The sequence below is a fragment of the Plecotus auritus genome (assembly GCF_963455305.1).
Source record: "Plecotus auritus genome assembly, chromosome: 7".
In the NCBI taxonomy this organism is placed as follows: domain Eukaryota; kingdom Metazoa; phylum Chordata; class Mammalia; order Chiroptera; family Vespertilionidae; genus Plecotus; species Plecotus auritus.
Window position 1 is genome coordinate 53006537 of NC_137774.1, and position 14351 is coordinate 53020887.

Below are 14351 nucleotides of genomic sequence, written 5' to 3' on the forward strand. Positions count from 1 at the left end.
ACAGCCTGGTAGGAGGGCAGCCCCCTGTAGTGTTCCACCAGATAAATATTGTTCCTCAATACAGTGGCTGCTGGCCATCTACCTACTGATGTTAGACATGGGTGGTTTAATCTTGTCATTGAAGTGCTGTTCCAGGGCATGTCCTTGCCTTTTCAAAATTACTTTGTTTTTCTGCATTCCATCATCTAGTCTATACTAATAAAAGGGTAATATGCTAATTAGACCGGACATCTTCCGGACAAAGCCATGGTGGTGGGGCCGAGGCAGAGGCGGTTAGGGGTGATCAGGCCAGCAAGGGAGAGCAGTTAGGGGGATCATGCCGGCAGGTAGGTGAGCAGTTAGGAGCCAGCAGTCCCAGATTGCAAGAGGGATATCCAACTGCCGGTTTAGGCCTGATCCCTGCAGGCCAGGTTGAGGGACCCCACCTGCTGGAGAGACCCTGCTCACTCCACAGATGCCACCCCAGGTGTGGCCGGCCTGGGAGGGACCACCAGAGGTTGGCTCCAGGGTGTGTCCGGCCTGTCTCGCGCAGTCCCACCCGCCGGCCACCTTCTAAATAATTACCTTTCATTGTGCACGAATCCATGCACCAGGCCTCTAGTTATATTCAGTTGAGATTCACTTGGCCACTGGGAAATTTATGTTGACACATATATACTGTGACATATGGCTTTTCTCTTAAGAGTACATGTACTTTGTAAAAAACTTGAGATCTCCATTCTCCCCCACCAATTGCAAAAATTCAAGAGTCTGAGAGAGCTAGAATCAGTAAATGTTTCTCAACTTATGAGAGGTGCAAAGAGATTATATAATTGGTTGTCAAGCATGTCAGTATCTTCTCCAAAGTTGTAATATCAACTATTCCTAAGAAGCACTCTTTTATCTCACCTCCATTGTGAGGTCCAAAGAGTGATAGAAAAAATTATTAAAGATTCTGTTTACATATGCTACGCAGAAATAGTTTGAAATGAACATTAACTTAAAAGCTCTGGTTTGACGGGGAGTTGAATATTTCAACCTCACAAATACCATTAGTGACCTGAATGTGTATACAGGTTTAATTAAAGTGACAGGGAGATTTAAAATAAAAATGTTCATCCTCAGCTTCATCTTGCACTTATAATCTAATTTTTGATTCAAAAATTTAGGAATGACTGAGATAGGTAAAATGTTGCAGACTGGCAAATTGACTATTTTAAATCATTTTTTTCTACCTTTTAACAGTCCTCCAGCCTGCTCCACATCATGTGATAACTAATCTCCCTGAAGGGGTTCGGCTTCCAACAACTCGACCCACTAGGCCACCACCTCCTCTCATCCCATCATCCAAAACCACAGTGGCTTCAGAAAAACCATCTTTTATAATGGGAGGCTCCATCTCACAGGTAAAATGGCTTCTCTTCCAAGTAGCTTTTCTGGTGAATATGGCTTTGGTGAAAATTTTCCCTCCTCATACTGATCTGTCAAAATCCTAATAAATAAAAATCTTTGTTTATATATGACCAGAAAATGCAGCCATCACTGTACTCCATGCCACGCCCAGGAAGTTTGTGTGAGTTACATGCCCAGATCGTGGGACTGTGGCACACTGTCTGGTTTAACTTACAAAAGGCATGTGTGCTCTGAAGCCTAGTATAATGGAAGTGGAAACAGAGTATTTTCAAGTAACTAGAATATCTGTTGACTAACTATGGTAAAGGCTCTACATGTTAAATGTTAGATGATTGGCAAGCCTTAGTTTAGTCTGACTTTGGCCAACATATATATATATTTTTTAAACATGGTCTGATCTTAATGGCTCACTCAGTTTTTACTGTCGTGCACAGCCAGTGACAGTAAGATGTTACATTTAAAGATTCTGTTTATGTATGCTAAGGTTATAGAATATTTTTGTCACTTCAGAATATTTTCTCTTGCCCTTTTCTAAACAATCTCCTTTTCCACTGCCTGAAGCAACCACTGTTCTGCTTTCTATTGTCGTAGATTAGTTTTGCCTTTTCCAGAACTTCATATAAATGGAATTACACAGTATGTACTGTGTCTGTCTTTAACTTAGCATAGTGGTTTTAGGAATTTATCCAGGTTCTTGTGTAATCAGTAGTTGCTTCCTTTTTATTGCTGAATACTCCATTGTATGAGCATACCAGTTTGTTATCCATTTCCTTGATGGAAACCTGCACTGCTCTAGTTTTGGCTACTATGAATACAACAGATAGGAACATTTTTTTTCTGGGCTTTTTGTAGGCATATGTTTTCATTTCTTTTGTATAATTCTGACATTGGAATTGCTGGGTATATGTAATCTAGTGGGTGTGTAATGTTTTTGTGGTTTTATTTTGCATTTCTCTGGCAACAAATGAGGTTGAGCACTTTTTGATGTACTTATTGGCTGTTTGCACATCTGATTGTGATGTGACTGTTTAAGTCTTAACAAATTTTATTGGGTCTTTTTGTTACTCAGTTATAGAAGTTCTTTACATATTATGGACAAAAGTTCTCTGTTAGCTAGGTTGCCTTTTTTGATGTTTTGTTGATTTCCCTTGTTCTGTAAAAGATTTTTAGTTTGATGTAGTCCCAGTTGTTTATTTTTCCTTTTGTTGCCCTTGCCTTAGGAGACATATCCAAAAATATATTGCTAAGAATAATGTAAAAGAATTTTCTGCCTGTGTTTTCTTCTAGGAGTTTTATGGTTTCAGTCTTATATTTAAGTCTTTAACCAGTTAACTGCCATGCATCCAAAACAAACCATCCCCATTTCTTCCACATGTGCTGGAATATTTATGAATTTAAGTCACCATAATTTTCTTTACAAACTCAGATATGTCACTAACAAGTCTGATTTCAAATTGGACGACCAGAGTTGATATGCAAGGTTTGCGGCTATAGACACACGTGGTGTGTGTGGAAGGTCTGTCGCTTGCGTCTGTAGACACTTATGGCGTACAAAGGGCTAATTTGTTTTGAGTTTCTTTTTGTATGTGATGTAAGAAAGTAGCTTTTTTTTTTTCTTTGCATGTATATGTTCAGTTTACAAAGAAACTCTTTTCCCCATTGTATATTCCTGCCACTTTTATCACAGCTTAATTGACCATGTAAGCATAAATGGATTTACCATATGAGTGTAGATTAATGGATATTTTAAAATTTGACCATTTTATTAATTTTGTATTAGTTAACATTTAATTAATTGACCATATAAGCATAGATTACTTGGCCATATAAGGATTTTCTTGCTTTATAAATATCTATTTTAAAATTTGGGCATTGGGGGTATAAATTTTTATAAACAGAAATGTGAACATTAACTTTGTAGTTGACCTTGCGAAAAGGCACTGTTATTTTAGACTTCTAAAATTATTTTTAGGGAACACCTGGCACTTATTTGACTTCTCATAATCAGGCTTCCTACCCTCAAGAGACCACGAAGCCCTCAGTGGGCTCTATCTCTCTTGGACTACCACGGCAACAGGAATCTGCCAAAGCAGGTCAGTGAGTAACTGTGCATCATGTTTCTGCCTTTATAGCATCATTGTCAGTAACTCAGCACTTGATCTCTACATTTTTCTTTTGTTTTGGTCCATAGCTACTGTGCCCTATATCAAGCAGGAAGAATTTTCTCCCCGAAGCCAAAACTCACAACCTGAGGGTTTATTGGTCAGGGCACAACATGAAGGAGTGGTCAGAGGTAAAAATATGCTGTTCGGCAGAAATATTAAACTTTTGTCCCCAATTTAATTTATTAAAGTAAGTAATTGGTATGTTTTAATGGTGGGTTTTTAAGTTAGAGCCTTTAAATTCTAAATTTGTTTTCTTTTTATATAAAAATGACTTAAAAACTTTGAAATTCCATATTTCAGCAGTCCTTTGTAATAAGTGCAGTATTACTTTAAAAGTACATTTCAAGAAAACAAAATTTTTTTGTGTGTGTTGCTGTTTTCTTCTCTTATTCCTCTCCCAAGTATGGGCTGATTTTTGTTTGTTTGTTCATTTTCTTTGCTATAGAGAATATAATTTGCTAATGACTTTGTTGTTATTCAGGTACCACAGGAGCCACTCAAGAAGGAAGTATAACCCGAGGTACTCCAACAAGCAAAATTTCCGTGGAAAGCATCCCATCACTACGGGGCTCTATCACTCAGGTTAGTTACGATTATTCCTGAAATACTGAGAACACTGGAGGAAAAGTCTGAAAAGCTTTGGCTGTCCAGCTTTATGGTTTTGTGATTAAGTTGTTCATTGTTCTGGGTATTGGGCCTGGGTTTCAGTGATGATAAATCCCAGATCCATAAACTGTCTGCATAAAGACATTAATGTGATTATTTTGACTACAAGCTGTATTATTTATACTATGGTTCATTTGAAAGGTCTCTAACCTTACTATGTAAGCTGCCTTGCTAGAATCTAATGCTAAACTAGGAAATATGGATGGCATTGACAAAAGCACCAAAAATCAAGTATCTTATTCCAATTTTAGGCTAAATAAATTGCCAATTTTGAGTAATAAAAGGTATTTTCCTCAGTTAAATGTTAATTTTAGTTTGAAATGTTAAACAGTCCTTAGCCTCTTTATTAATATGAATCTGGGAATGGAAAATTCTATGCTGGGAAATTACTATAACAGAGTTCTGTATTTTGCACATTGTACCTATCACAGGTTTTCTGTTCTATTCCTCTTCCTTGTCCTTTGTTACTGTTTCCTAGGACAGTGGTTGTTAGAGTGTAGTCCCTAGATCAGCAGCATCAGTGTCTCTGGAGAAATTGTTGGACATATAAATGAGGCACCCCCAACCCCAGGATGTACTGAAATCTCACCCATGGGGAGGAGACCCAGCAAACTGGGTTTTTCAGCTCTGCAGAGATTCTGCTGCATGCCTGTTTGAGACCCATGCTCTAGGACTTTGCTGACCAAGTATGGTTTGTGCCCCAGAGCATCAGCATCACCTGGGAGCTTGTTAAATTGTGCAGAAGTTTCAGTCCGCACTTTCGATCTGTTGAATCAGATACTCCATTTAATAAGATCTCCCAGTGATTCCTCCTTAAGACATGGTTTATAGCAGTGATCGCCAGCCAGTGGTCTGCGAGTTCCGAAAGGTTGGCAACCGCGGGTTTATAGGAGATAGCATATAGTAATCTAGAAAGTTACATACTATTCAGATCTCTCCTTCCACATTTGACCGAAGTATATGTTCCCCTGAAATTAGTTTGTAGAATAAGCAAATACTTTAATATGAACAGAAGAAAAGTAAATGGCCCATGCATATTTTTTCTTCTTCATTTTCACTCTAGTATCCAAACTATGGGTAGAAAGATAGAATGAACTATATCAAATGAGGCTAGGCTTTATCTGTTTATTTTTAAATCAGTCTGATATGGGCACTTTCAAAGTAGGTATGAAGACCTTCCAGATGTTTGCTACAGAGCTCACTTAATGGCTAAATGAGGAAGTGTATTGGTCTCATTATTCTTCCTGCTGTAAGCATGTCGTTTCAAATTGTCCTGTCTAGAATTTTGAGAACTCAAAATGTGTAAGTGGCCTGGCCCTTCCACTTCCATTTCAACCCAAGCAGTTCACGTGTGCAAAGTACTTTACATATTAGATTTCATGAATGATTTTCCTAGAAGGAAGGGTTTATTGTTTAAAGGAAAGGTAAAAAGAACCATGGTCATAGGCAACCCAGAAGAGGACTAATGATGGTGAAAATTCAGATGATATGACCTAAACTGAATCCATATACTAAATGGAGACATCTGAGTTTTTCTTCCTTTTCTCTTACTGATGACTAGGGGTCTAACCCAACAGACAGTTTGGGAATTGAAAGTTCTTTATTCCTCTTACCACATTATGAGAGAAAGTTGTGTTATTCTAAAAGTTACACCTTAATTTATTATCTTATTTTTACTAGAAATTTGAAAAAGCTTTATTACATTTGCATGATTTTAGGCCTTAACACAATTTTTTCTTTCTCCAGTTAAGTGCCTTTATAAAGGTTTAACTTCACACTGGGGAAGAAAGCTGATTCAATTCATATTTATCAGCATTTTAAGAGGTGTTTTTTTTGTGTCAGTGTTCAAGGATAAAGATACATAGTATTTTTTTATGTTTATAAAAACTTTGTCTGATTTCTTCTCATGTGCTCCTTTTTTCTTTGGAAATATGGGTTGTTTTGACTCTCAGTGTGGTAGATTAAATTTTAGGTATCTTGCATTTCCACTAAACTTGAGTGACTTTTCTTATACTTGTGTTTGATTTGATGGCAGGGTACCCCTGCTCTGTCCCAGGCTGGCATACCAACTGAGGCTTTGGTGAAGGGGCCAATTTCTAGAATAACTGAAGAGAGCAGTCCTGAAAAAGGCAGAGAGGAAGCTGCATCCAAAGGCCATGTTATTTATGAAGGCAAAAGTGGACACATCTTATCTTATGATAGTAAGTATTATGTCTATACAATGAAGCCAATACTATAACATGTGACTAAAAACATAGCCTTTGATGCCCCACATACTTGCTTTAGGGGAAGTCCCTGAGCCCAAGTTTCCTCTGTGTAAAAGGGGTTGATAATAGTACCTTCTCATGAAATGTTTGTGAAAAATGAACTGAGACAGTCAATGAAAAGTGATGAACAGTGCAACCTTATAGTAATAGTCGTGTAAGTAGTAGGTAACATCAACTCTAATATGTTGATTTAGCCTAGGAAAAGAATCTTTGTTATCTTTAATAGAATCACATTTATTTTAAAGAGATTCCTATTTTATGAGTTAAGCATTAGGGAGTAAATGATAGTCTGATAATCCTGGAAAGAATATTGAATTTAAATTCTCCTTAAATATGACTATTTAATGTCTATAAGAAAATAATTCTTTAGATGTACTCTTAAGTTATATTTTCCCAGTGGTATGATTTTATAAGAATGACTCAGTTATGGTATAAAAGCCAAGTGATGAGCTAGATTTGAGTTCTCATTTGCAATTGTTTTGTGATCTGAGTGGTCACTAGTCATGATTTACCTTTCTCTTCAAATATAAAGAAAAGAAGTATGTGAGCACACAGTGCCTGACACAAAGTATATGGTAACTTTCTTTTTTTTTTTTTCTTCTTTTTTCTCTCTTTTTTAAATTTAATAAATCTTTATTGTTCAGATTATTAAAATTGTTTCTCCTTTTTCCCCCCATAGCTCCCCTCCACCCGGTTCCCACCCCACCCTCTGCCCTTACCTCCCCCTCACTGTCCTCATCCATAGGTGTATGATTTTTGTCCAGTCTCTTCCTACACCCCCCATATCCCTTTCCCCCTGAGAATTATCAGTCCACTCCCTTTCTATGCCCCTGATTCTATTATATTCACCAGTTTATTTTGTTCCTCAGATTTTTAATTCACTTGATTTTTAGGTTCACTTGTTGATAGATATGTATTTGTTGTTCATAATTTTTATCTTTACTTTTTTCTTCTTCCTATTCTTAAAGAATACCTTTCAGCATTTCATGTAATACTGGTTTGGTGGTGGTGAACTCCTTTAACTTTTTCTTATCTGTGAAGCTCTTTATCTGACCTTCCATTCTGAATGATAACTTTGCTGGGTAGAGTAATCTTGGTTGTAGGTTCTTGCTATTCATCTCTTTGAATATTTCTTGCCACTCCCGTCTGGCCTGCATAGTTTCTGTTGAGAAATCAGCTGACAGTCCTATGGGTGCTCCCTTTAGGTAATTAACTGTTTTTCTCTTGCTGCTTTTAATATTCTCTCTTTGTCTTTTGCTCTTGGCATTTTAATTATGATGTGTCTTGGTGTGGTCCTCTTTGGATTCCTTTTGTTTGGGATTCTGTGCACTTCCTGGACTTGTAAGTCTATTTCTTTCACCAGGTGGGGGAAGTTTTCAGTCATTATTTCATCAAATAGGTTTTCAGTATCTTGCTCTCTCTTCTTCTGGCACCCCCATAATTCTGATGTTGGTACGCTTGAAGTTGTCCCAGAGGCTTCTTACACTATCTTCAACTTTTTGGATTCTTTTTGCTTTTTGCTTTTCTGGTTGAGTGTTTTTTGCTTCTTTGTATTTCAAATCTTTGACTTGATTCTTGCATTCCTCTAGTCTGCTGTTGGGTCTCTGTATAATTTTTATTTCAGTCAGTGTATATTTAATTTCTAGTTGGTGCTTTTTCATATCATCAAGGGTCTTGCTAAATTTATCAGCCTTTTCTAGGATATTCTTGAAAAGCCTTATAACTGTGGTTTTGAATTCTATATCCAGTCATTTGTTTTCCTCCATTTCTTTCGTTTGTAATCTGTTTCTTTGTCTCTGCATTTTCGCTGCTTCCCTGAGTTGGTAGGGTAGCTTTGTGTGCTAGGTTTCCTATATGGCCCAGTGGGTTGGCCTCCCCAGTTAACCTGAGGTGGACACTCTTGGTGCACCCCTTTGTGGACTGTGTGTACAGCCTTGTTGTAGTTAAGTCTTGATTGTTGTTGGTATCACTGGGAGGAATTGACCTCCAGGCCATTTGGCTCTGAGGATCAGCTGTGTCTGTGCTGGGAGAAATTTGATGCTGGAGACAGCCTTATAGGATTAGACTTGCAAAATTGCAAAAGCCTCTGTGCTCAGCTTGGATGGAGCAGGGTCTCAGAGCGGAGCAGACAGTCTTGGCTTCCCGTCAGCCCTGCCCTTGCATGCGCGCCTCCAGACCTCTGCCTTCCACGGCTCCCCTGAGTTTCCGCCTGACAGTCCAGATTCCCCCCCATAAGAGCGTGGGTCCCCAGGGGCTCGCCCGGAACTGGGGTTCAGTGCAGTCAGAACTAGGGTTCAGTGTAGTCAGGAGCTTCCGACTCCCTTTCGCTAGGGAATGCCTGCGGCAACCTCCGCATTCAGTCTTCTCTGCGAGCATGCGTATGCGCGCGCCTCCAGACCCCTGCCCGCTGTGGCTCCTCCGAGCCTCTTGAGTTTCCGTGTGCCTTTCTCTCTACCTGATAGTCCAGACTCCCCCTGTATGAGCCTGGGTCCATGGGGTTTCACCCAGAACTGGGGTTCAATGCAGTCGGAACTGGGGTTCAGTGCTGCAGTCGGGGGCTTTCTTCCCCCTCCCGCCAGAGAAAGTCAGCCAGGCACTCAGCCACCCTTACTCTCTGCATGCATGTCTCTGTACCTCAGCCCTTTGCTGCTCCTCTGATTCTCCGTGAGCTTTTCTCCTTCCTTCTAGTTGTAGAATTTCCACTCAGCCAGCCTTCCTGTGGTTCTGGATTATGTCCGTTCTGTCTTTTAGTTGTATTTTTGAAATTGTTGTGCGAGGCAGCAGTTTAGGTGCTTACCTATGCCGCCATCTTGGTTTCCCTTCAGTATATGGTAACTTTCTTATTTCCTTCCTTCTTTGTTGCATTAACATTCTGGCATATATTGGTTTACATTTTATTTCTGGTCTAAGACAGAAATCTGGACATGATCTTTGACTCCTCCGTTTGAAGCTTTCCACATCCAATCAACCAGTCACGATGTTGTTTCTCTTCTCTTCCCTAAAGTCTCTGGACTCGTCCATTTCATTGTATTCCCCACTGTTACCGTCATCTAAATGGCTCAGTACCTGGCTAACTGATATCCCTGCCTTCAGTTTTAACCCATAGTCAGAACTGTACATCATGTCACTTCCTGCTGGACTCTCCATGGCCTTTAAGGTCATTATAAACTCCTTACCTTGGCTTAATCTCCCTTCCATGATCTGCTTCCAGCTTATCTCTTCAGATTGTCCCCTTCTCACTTTTTCCCTTAGCCCCTTTGCAGTTACTCCCCCTGCACTCTTCCTCCCAGCTTCACTCTACACATTGGCCATTAACTGAGTTTAAGTCTCTCCCCCCCCCCGCCACCATTTTTTTTTAAGAGAAAGAGGAAGGGAGTGGAAAGAGACAGAGACATTGATTTGTTGTTCTACTTATTTATGCATTCATAGGCTGCTTCTTGTATGTGCCCTGATTGGAAATTGAACCCGCAACCTTGGTGTACCTGGATGATGCTCTAACCAACTGAGCTACCCAGCCAGGACCAAGTTTAAGTTCTTTTAATGTATCATACTCTGTCTTGCCTTTGGGTTTTTGTGTTCACTGTTCCCTTGGCCTGTACCACCTCTTTTGTTGTTAATTCTCACCCAAGGATATTTTTCCCATTGATTTTATTTTATTAGAGAGAGAGTGGAAGGAAGGGAGTGGGGGAAGGAGACAGAGAGAGAGAGAGAGAGAGAAACATCTATGTGAGAGAGACATTGATTGGTTGCCTTCTGCATGCGCCCCGACTGGGCTTGGGATTGAACCTGCAACCCAGGTATGTTCCCTTGACCGGGAATGAATCCCGAGACCCTCTGTGTGCAGATTGACACTCCAACCATTGAGCAACACCAGCCAGGGCCCTCCCTGTACTTTTGACTTAAGCAACTTTCATCATTCAGTTCTCAGCTTAAATATTACTTCTTCTAGGCAGTCTTACCTGTACCTTTAAGTGTTAGGTTTCCCTTCCAGCATTCTCATAGCACATTATACTTCTCTTTTCATAGTACTTATTATACTCTATAGTAATTACCTAGTAATTTATCTGTATCTGCTACTATTGGGTAAGTTTCATGAGCAAAGGGACTTAATTTGTTAACTTATTTGTAAGCCTGAACTCAATAAATATATTTGAATGAACAGAAACATTTTTATAAATATCATTTGCACAGATGTATATTGTTGGTTAAGACTAGTTTTTATATTATTATTTTTATAAGATAGACTATGAAATTATAGTAACTTTCTTACTGTACAATAGACCTTGAGCTCTGTCTGAGCAATTCTTGTTCCTATATTTTGCAGATATTAAGAATGCCCGAGAAGGCACAAGGAGTCCAAGAACAGCTCATGAAATCAGTTTAAAAAGAAGCTATGAATCAGTGGAAGGAAACATAAAGCAAGGGTTGTCAATGAGGGAGTCTCCCGTGTCGGCACCATTAGAAGGTAAAAATCTTGTTTCCAGAACAGCATTTAGATACATTTAATTTGGTCTGGTAAATGTGCATTGTTGGGTTAGGTTGTATATTATTAATATGTATACTGTATAAAATAGACCCTGAATTAATACGAAATTAACTCTATTCATATTGACATATAAATCAGGTGCTATATGACAGTGGAGGGAAGTAGAAGTTAAACATAATTGGTCACATGTAGGTAACTATTAAAATTCTTATATAATTTGTAGATTTTTTTGTTTGAGATAAATGAGTTTGAAAATGTAAAATTCATTAGGAGAACTTTGTATTGTGAGGCAGGTAAAGTGGTGTAATGGATAGAGCAAAGACATGTATTTGAATCCGAGCTTCCCCTTTCTTGGTGAATTTCTCTGAACCTCTTTCCTCTTCTGTCAGTTAGGAGATTGTACCTACCATTGTTAGAGACAGGCGTCCATCCTGTGCTGATCCTATGATATACATTCAGTAAATGATAGTATGGTTTTTAAATATATTTTTTATTGAGTTCAGAGAGGAAGGGAGAGGGGGAGAGAGAGAGAAACATCAATGATGGGAGAGAATCATTGATCGGCTTCCTCCTGCATGGTCCACACTGGGGATCTAGCCTGCAACCCAGAGATGTGCCCTGACCAGAAATCAAACCGTGACCTCCTGATTCATAGGTTGACGCTTAACCACTGAGCCACCATGGCCAGGCTGGTTTTTTTCTTAATGACTCACTTTCTTGAACTCTTAACCTGCCTCAACTGTTTAATTTTAATCTGGATGAAATACTAAAAACAGGGTAAGGACCTTATCAGCAATACAAGATGGGACAAAAGTTGTATATGAAATAGAGTTTATTCTCATTATTTAGTAATTATTGCATTATTTTCCATATGAACAACTGTAAACCTGCTTTTGCCCCACCCTGTACACATATAACATGAAGCTTATTAAGGGCTATTTATAACTCTTTAATTTTGATTTGCATGTTTCATTTAATGTTTTATATACTTTTGAATTATCTATTTTCAATATTTTCTTTTTCTCACAGATGTATTTCAGAGTTAACAATGATTTTCAGTCCCTTTGTATTTTCTCTCACCTTGATAAAGAACATTGGGATTTTAGATTTAGCTTTGAAAGTGTCTTTCTTTCCTTTTTGACCTCTAATAGATGCCTTTGTGCCCATTTTCTATTTAGGAAAAGATTATAAAGGAATAGTGGTACTTCCAACTTTTATTCCATGACATGCTTCTGAATAGCTCACAGATTTAAAATATCCCCCCTTTTTTTTCCAATACAGTTGATATTCAATGTCATATTAGTTTCAAGTGTGCAGCATAATGCTTAGACATTTATATAATCTACAAAGTTATCCCCCAGAGAAGTCTAGTGCCCACCTGGCACCATACATAGTTTACAGTGATACCCCTTTCTCTATAGAGCTTTTATCAAAAACATATACTCTAAGGACAGTATAAGTACATGTGGATTGACACACACATTGTGTTTAATACTTGAATTGCTTTTTTGTTTTGAAGGACTGATATGCCGAGCATTGCCCAGGGGGAGCCCTCATTCTGACCTCAAAGAAAGGACTGTGCTCTCTGGTTCCATAATGCAGGGTAAACATCTCGCTTGTTTGTTGTGACTCCCTCACTGCATACTAGTTTGACATTAATTTGCAGTACGTGAAACATGTTTTTCAGGATATTTTCCCCTTTGAAATATTAGATATTTAATCTTTATTACAAATCTTCTCTTTCTTCTTTTTGAAGATGATAATTGCCTAATTTTTTAATGTAGAGATATCTTTGTTATGTAATAACCATTCTGGTCTGTATTATAATGATGTATGAAATTTTGAACAACCCTAAAAAATGACTGATGAATATTTATTTAAAGATCTGTTATAAACAGAAAATTGATTGGAAACTGCAAGATGACAAGGCATTAAGTTTTTTTAGTTGTGGTATAATTGCAACAAAATTTACCATTTGAACAATTAAGTGTACAGTTCAGTGGCATTTTTATACACCCATGGGCATTGTTTTAGTAAGTATGTTTCTTGAATTCTTATTTGAAGGCACACCAAGAACAACAACTGAAAGCTTTGAAGATGGTCTTAAATATCCCAAACAGATTAAAAGGGAGAGTCCTCCCATACGAGCATTTGAAGGTGCCATTACCAAAGGAAAACCATATGATGGCATTACCACCATCAAAGAAATGGGGCGTTCCATTCACGAGATTCCGCGACAAGATATTTTAACTCAGGAAAGCCGGAAAACTCCAGAAGTGGTCCAAAGCACAAGGCCAATAATTGAGGGTTCCATCTCCCAGGTAATTGGATTGTGGTTCTTTTTGCCAGTCATTCCACTTTAGACTGTAATATTTATGAAGCATTTTAAAAAGTTCAACTTAATAATTATAAGTAGTCCTTTTGAGATCAGATCTCTTGGAAGTAAGCATGAAAGTTTTATGTATGCTTTATCATTAGTTTTTACTGTGTTCATAGTGTGCTGTGTATAATGTGGGAAAGTATGTAACTCAGGATCCATGGGCTTGTAATTGAGACATGCACACAGACAATAAAGATGACTACATCCTAAACACGAATTTGAAAGAATATGTACACCCCTATCTATATTCATTGAACTAATATATACAATAGCCAAGATCAGGCAACCCAAGTGCCCTTCAATAGATGGTGGCTCAGTTACTTGGACCATCCCGTGTTCCAAAAGGTTGCTGATTTGATTCCCAATCAGGGCACATACCTAGGTTTTGGTATGTTTTTCTTTCACATTAATCTTTCTCTTTCTCTTCCTCTTCCTCTTTCTCTTCCTTCCTCTCTCTCTAAAAATCAATAAAAAACATATCCTTGGATGAGAATTAAAAAGAAAAGTCATACATATATACAATGGAATATTACTCAGCCATTGAAAAATGAAATTTTATCATTTGCAACAGCATGGATGAATCTAGAGGGTATTATGCTAAGTGAAATAAATCATACCAATACCATATGATTTTACTTATGTGTGGGATCTAAAAAATAAAATAAAGGAACAAACAAAACAGAATAAACTTACAGATACAGAGAAGAAACTGAGGGTTACTAGCTGGGGAGGGGAGTTGGGGGACTGGGTGAAAAGTGAAGGGATGAAGAAGTACAAATTGGTAGTTACAGAATAGTCACAGGGATGTAAAGCATATGGAATGGAATATAGTCAGCAATATTATAATAATTATGTATGGTGCCAGGTGGGTACTTGAAATATAAGGGGACCACTTTGTAAAGTATGTGGTTGTCTAATCACTACGCTATACACCTGAAACTAATACAAAATAATATTGAATGTAAACTGCAGTTGAAAAGAAAAAGACTACTATA

At 38.2% G+C, this 14351-nt stretch overlaps 1 protein-coding gene across 15 annotated transcripts in view; it reads left to right on the forward strand.

The window, feature by feature from the left end:
- Nucleotides 1-14351, forward strand: part of NCOR1 (nuclear receptor corepressor 1) — a gene marked incomplete at its 3' end in the record, with an annotated part of 233555 nt that overhangs the window by 175010 nt on the left and 44194 nt on the right. For 14 of the 15 annotated variants that reach the window (XM_080680923.1, XM_080680927.1, XM_080680921.1 and 11 more), the window contains 8 exons: nt 1225-1385; nt 3365-3485; nt 3584-3685; nt 4039-4139; nt 6259-6424; nt 10815-10955; nt 12496-12579; nt 13041-13297. In XM_080680923.1, coding sequence (XP_080537049.1) covers nt 1225-1385; nt 3365-3485; nt 3584-3685; nt 4039-4139; nt 6259-6424; nt 10815-10955; nt 12496-12579; nt 13041-13297 — 1133 coding nt within the window. The remainder of the gene's footprint in view (nt 1-1224; nt 1386-3364; nt 3486-3583; nt 3686-4038; nt 4140-6258; nt 6425-10814; nt 10956-12495; nt 12580-13040; nt 13298-14351) is intronic. The other variant, XM_080680929.1, reaches the window with a different exon arrangement.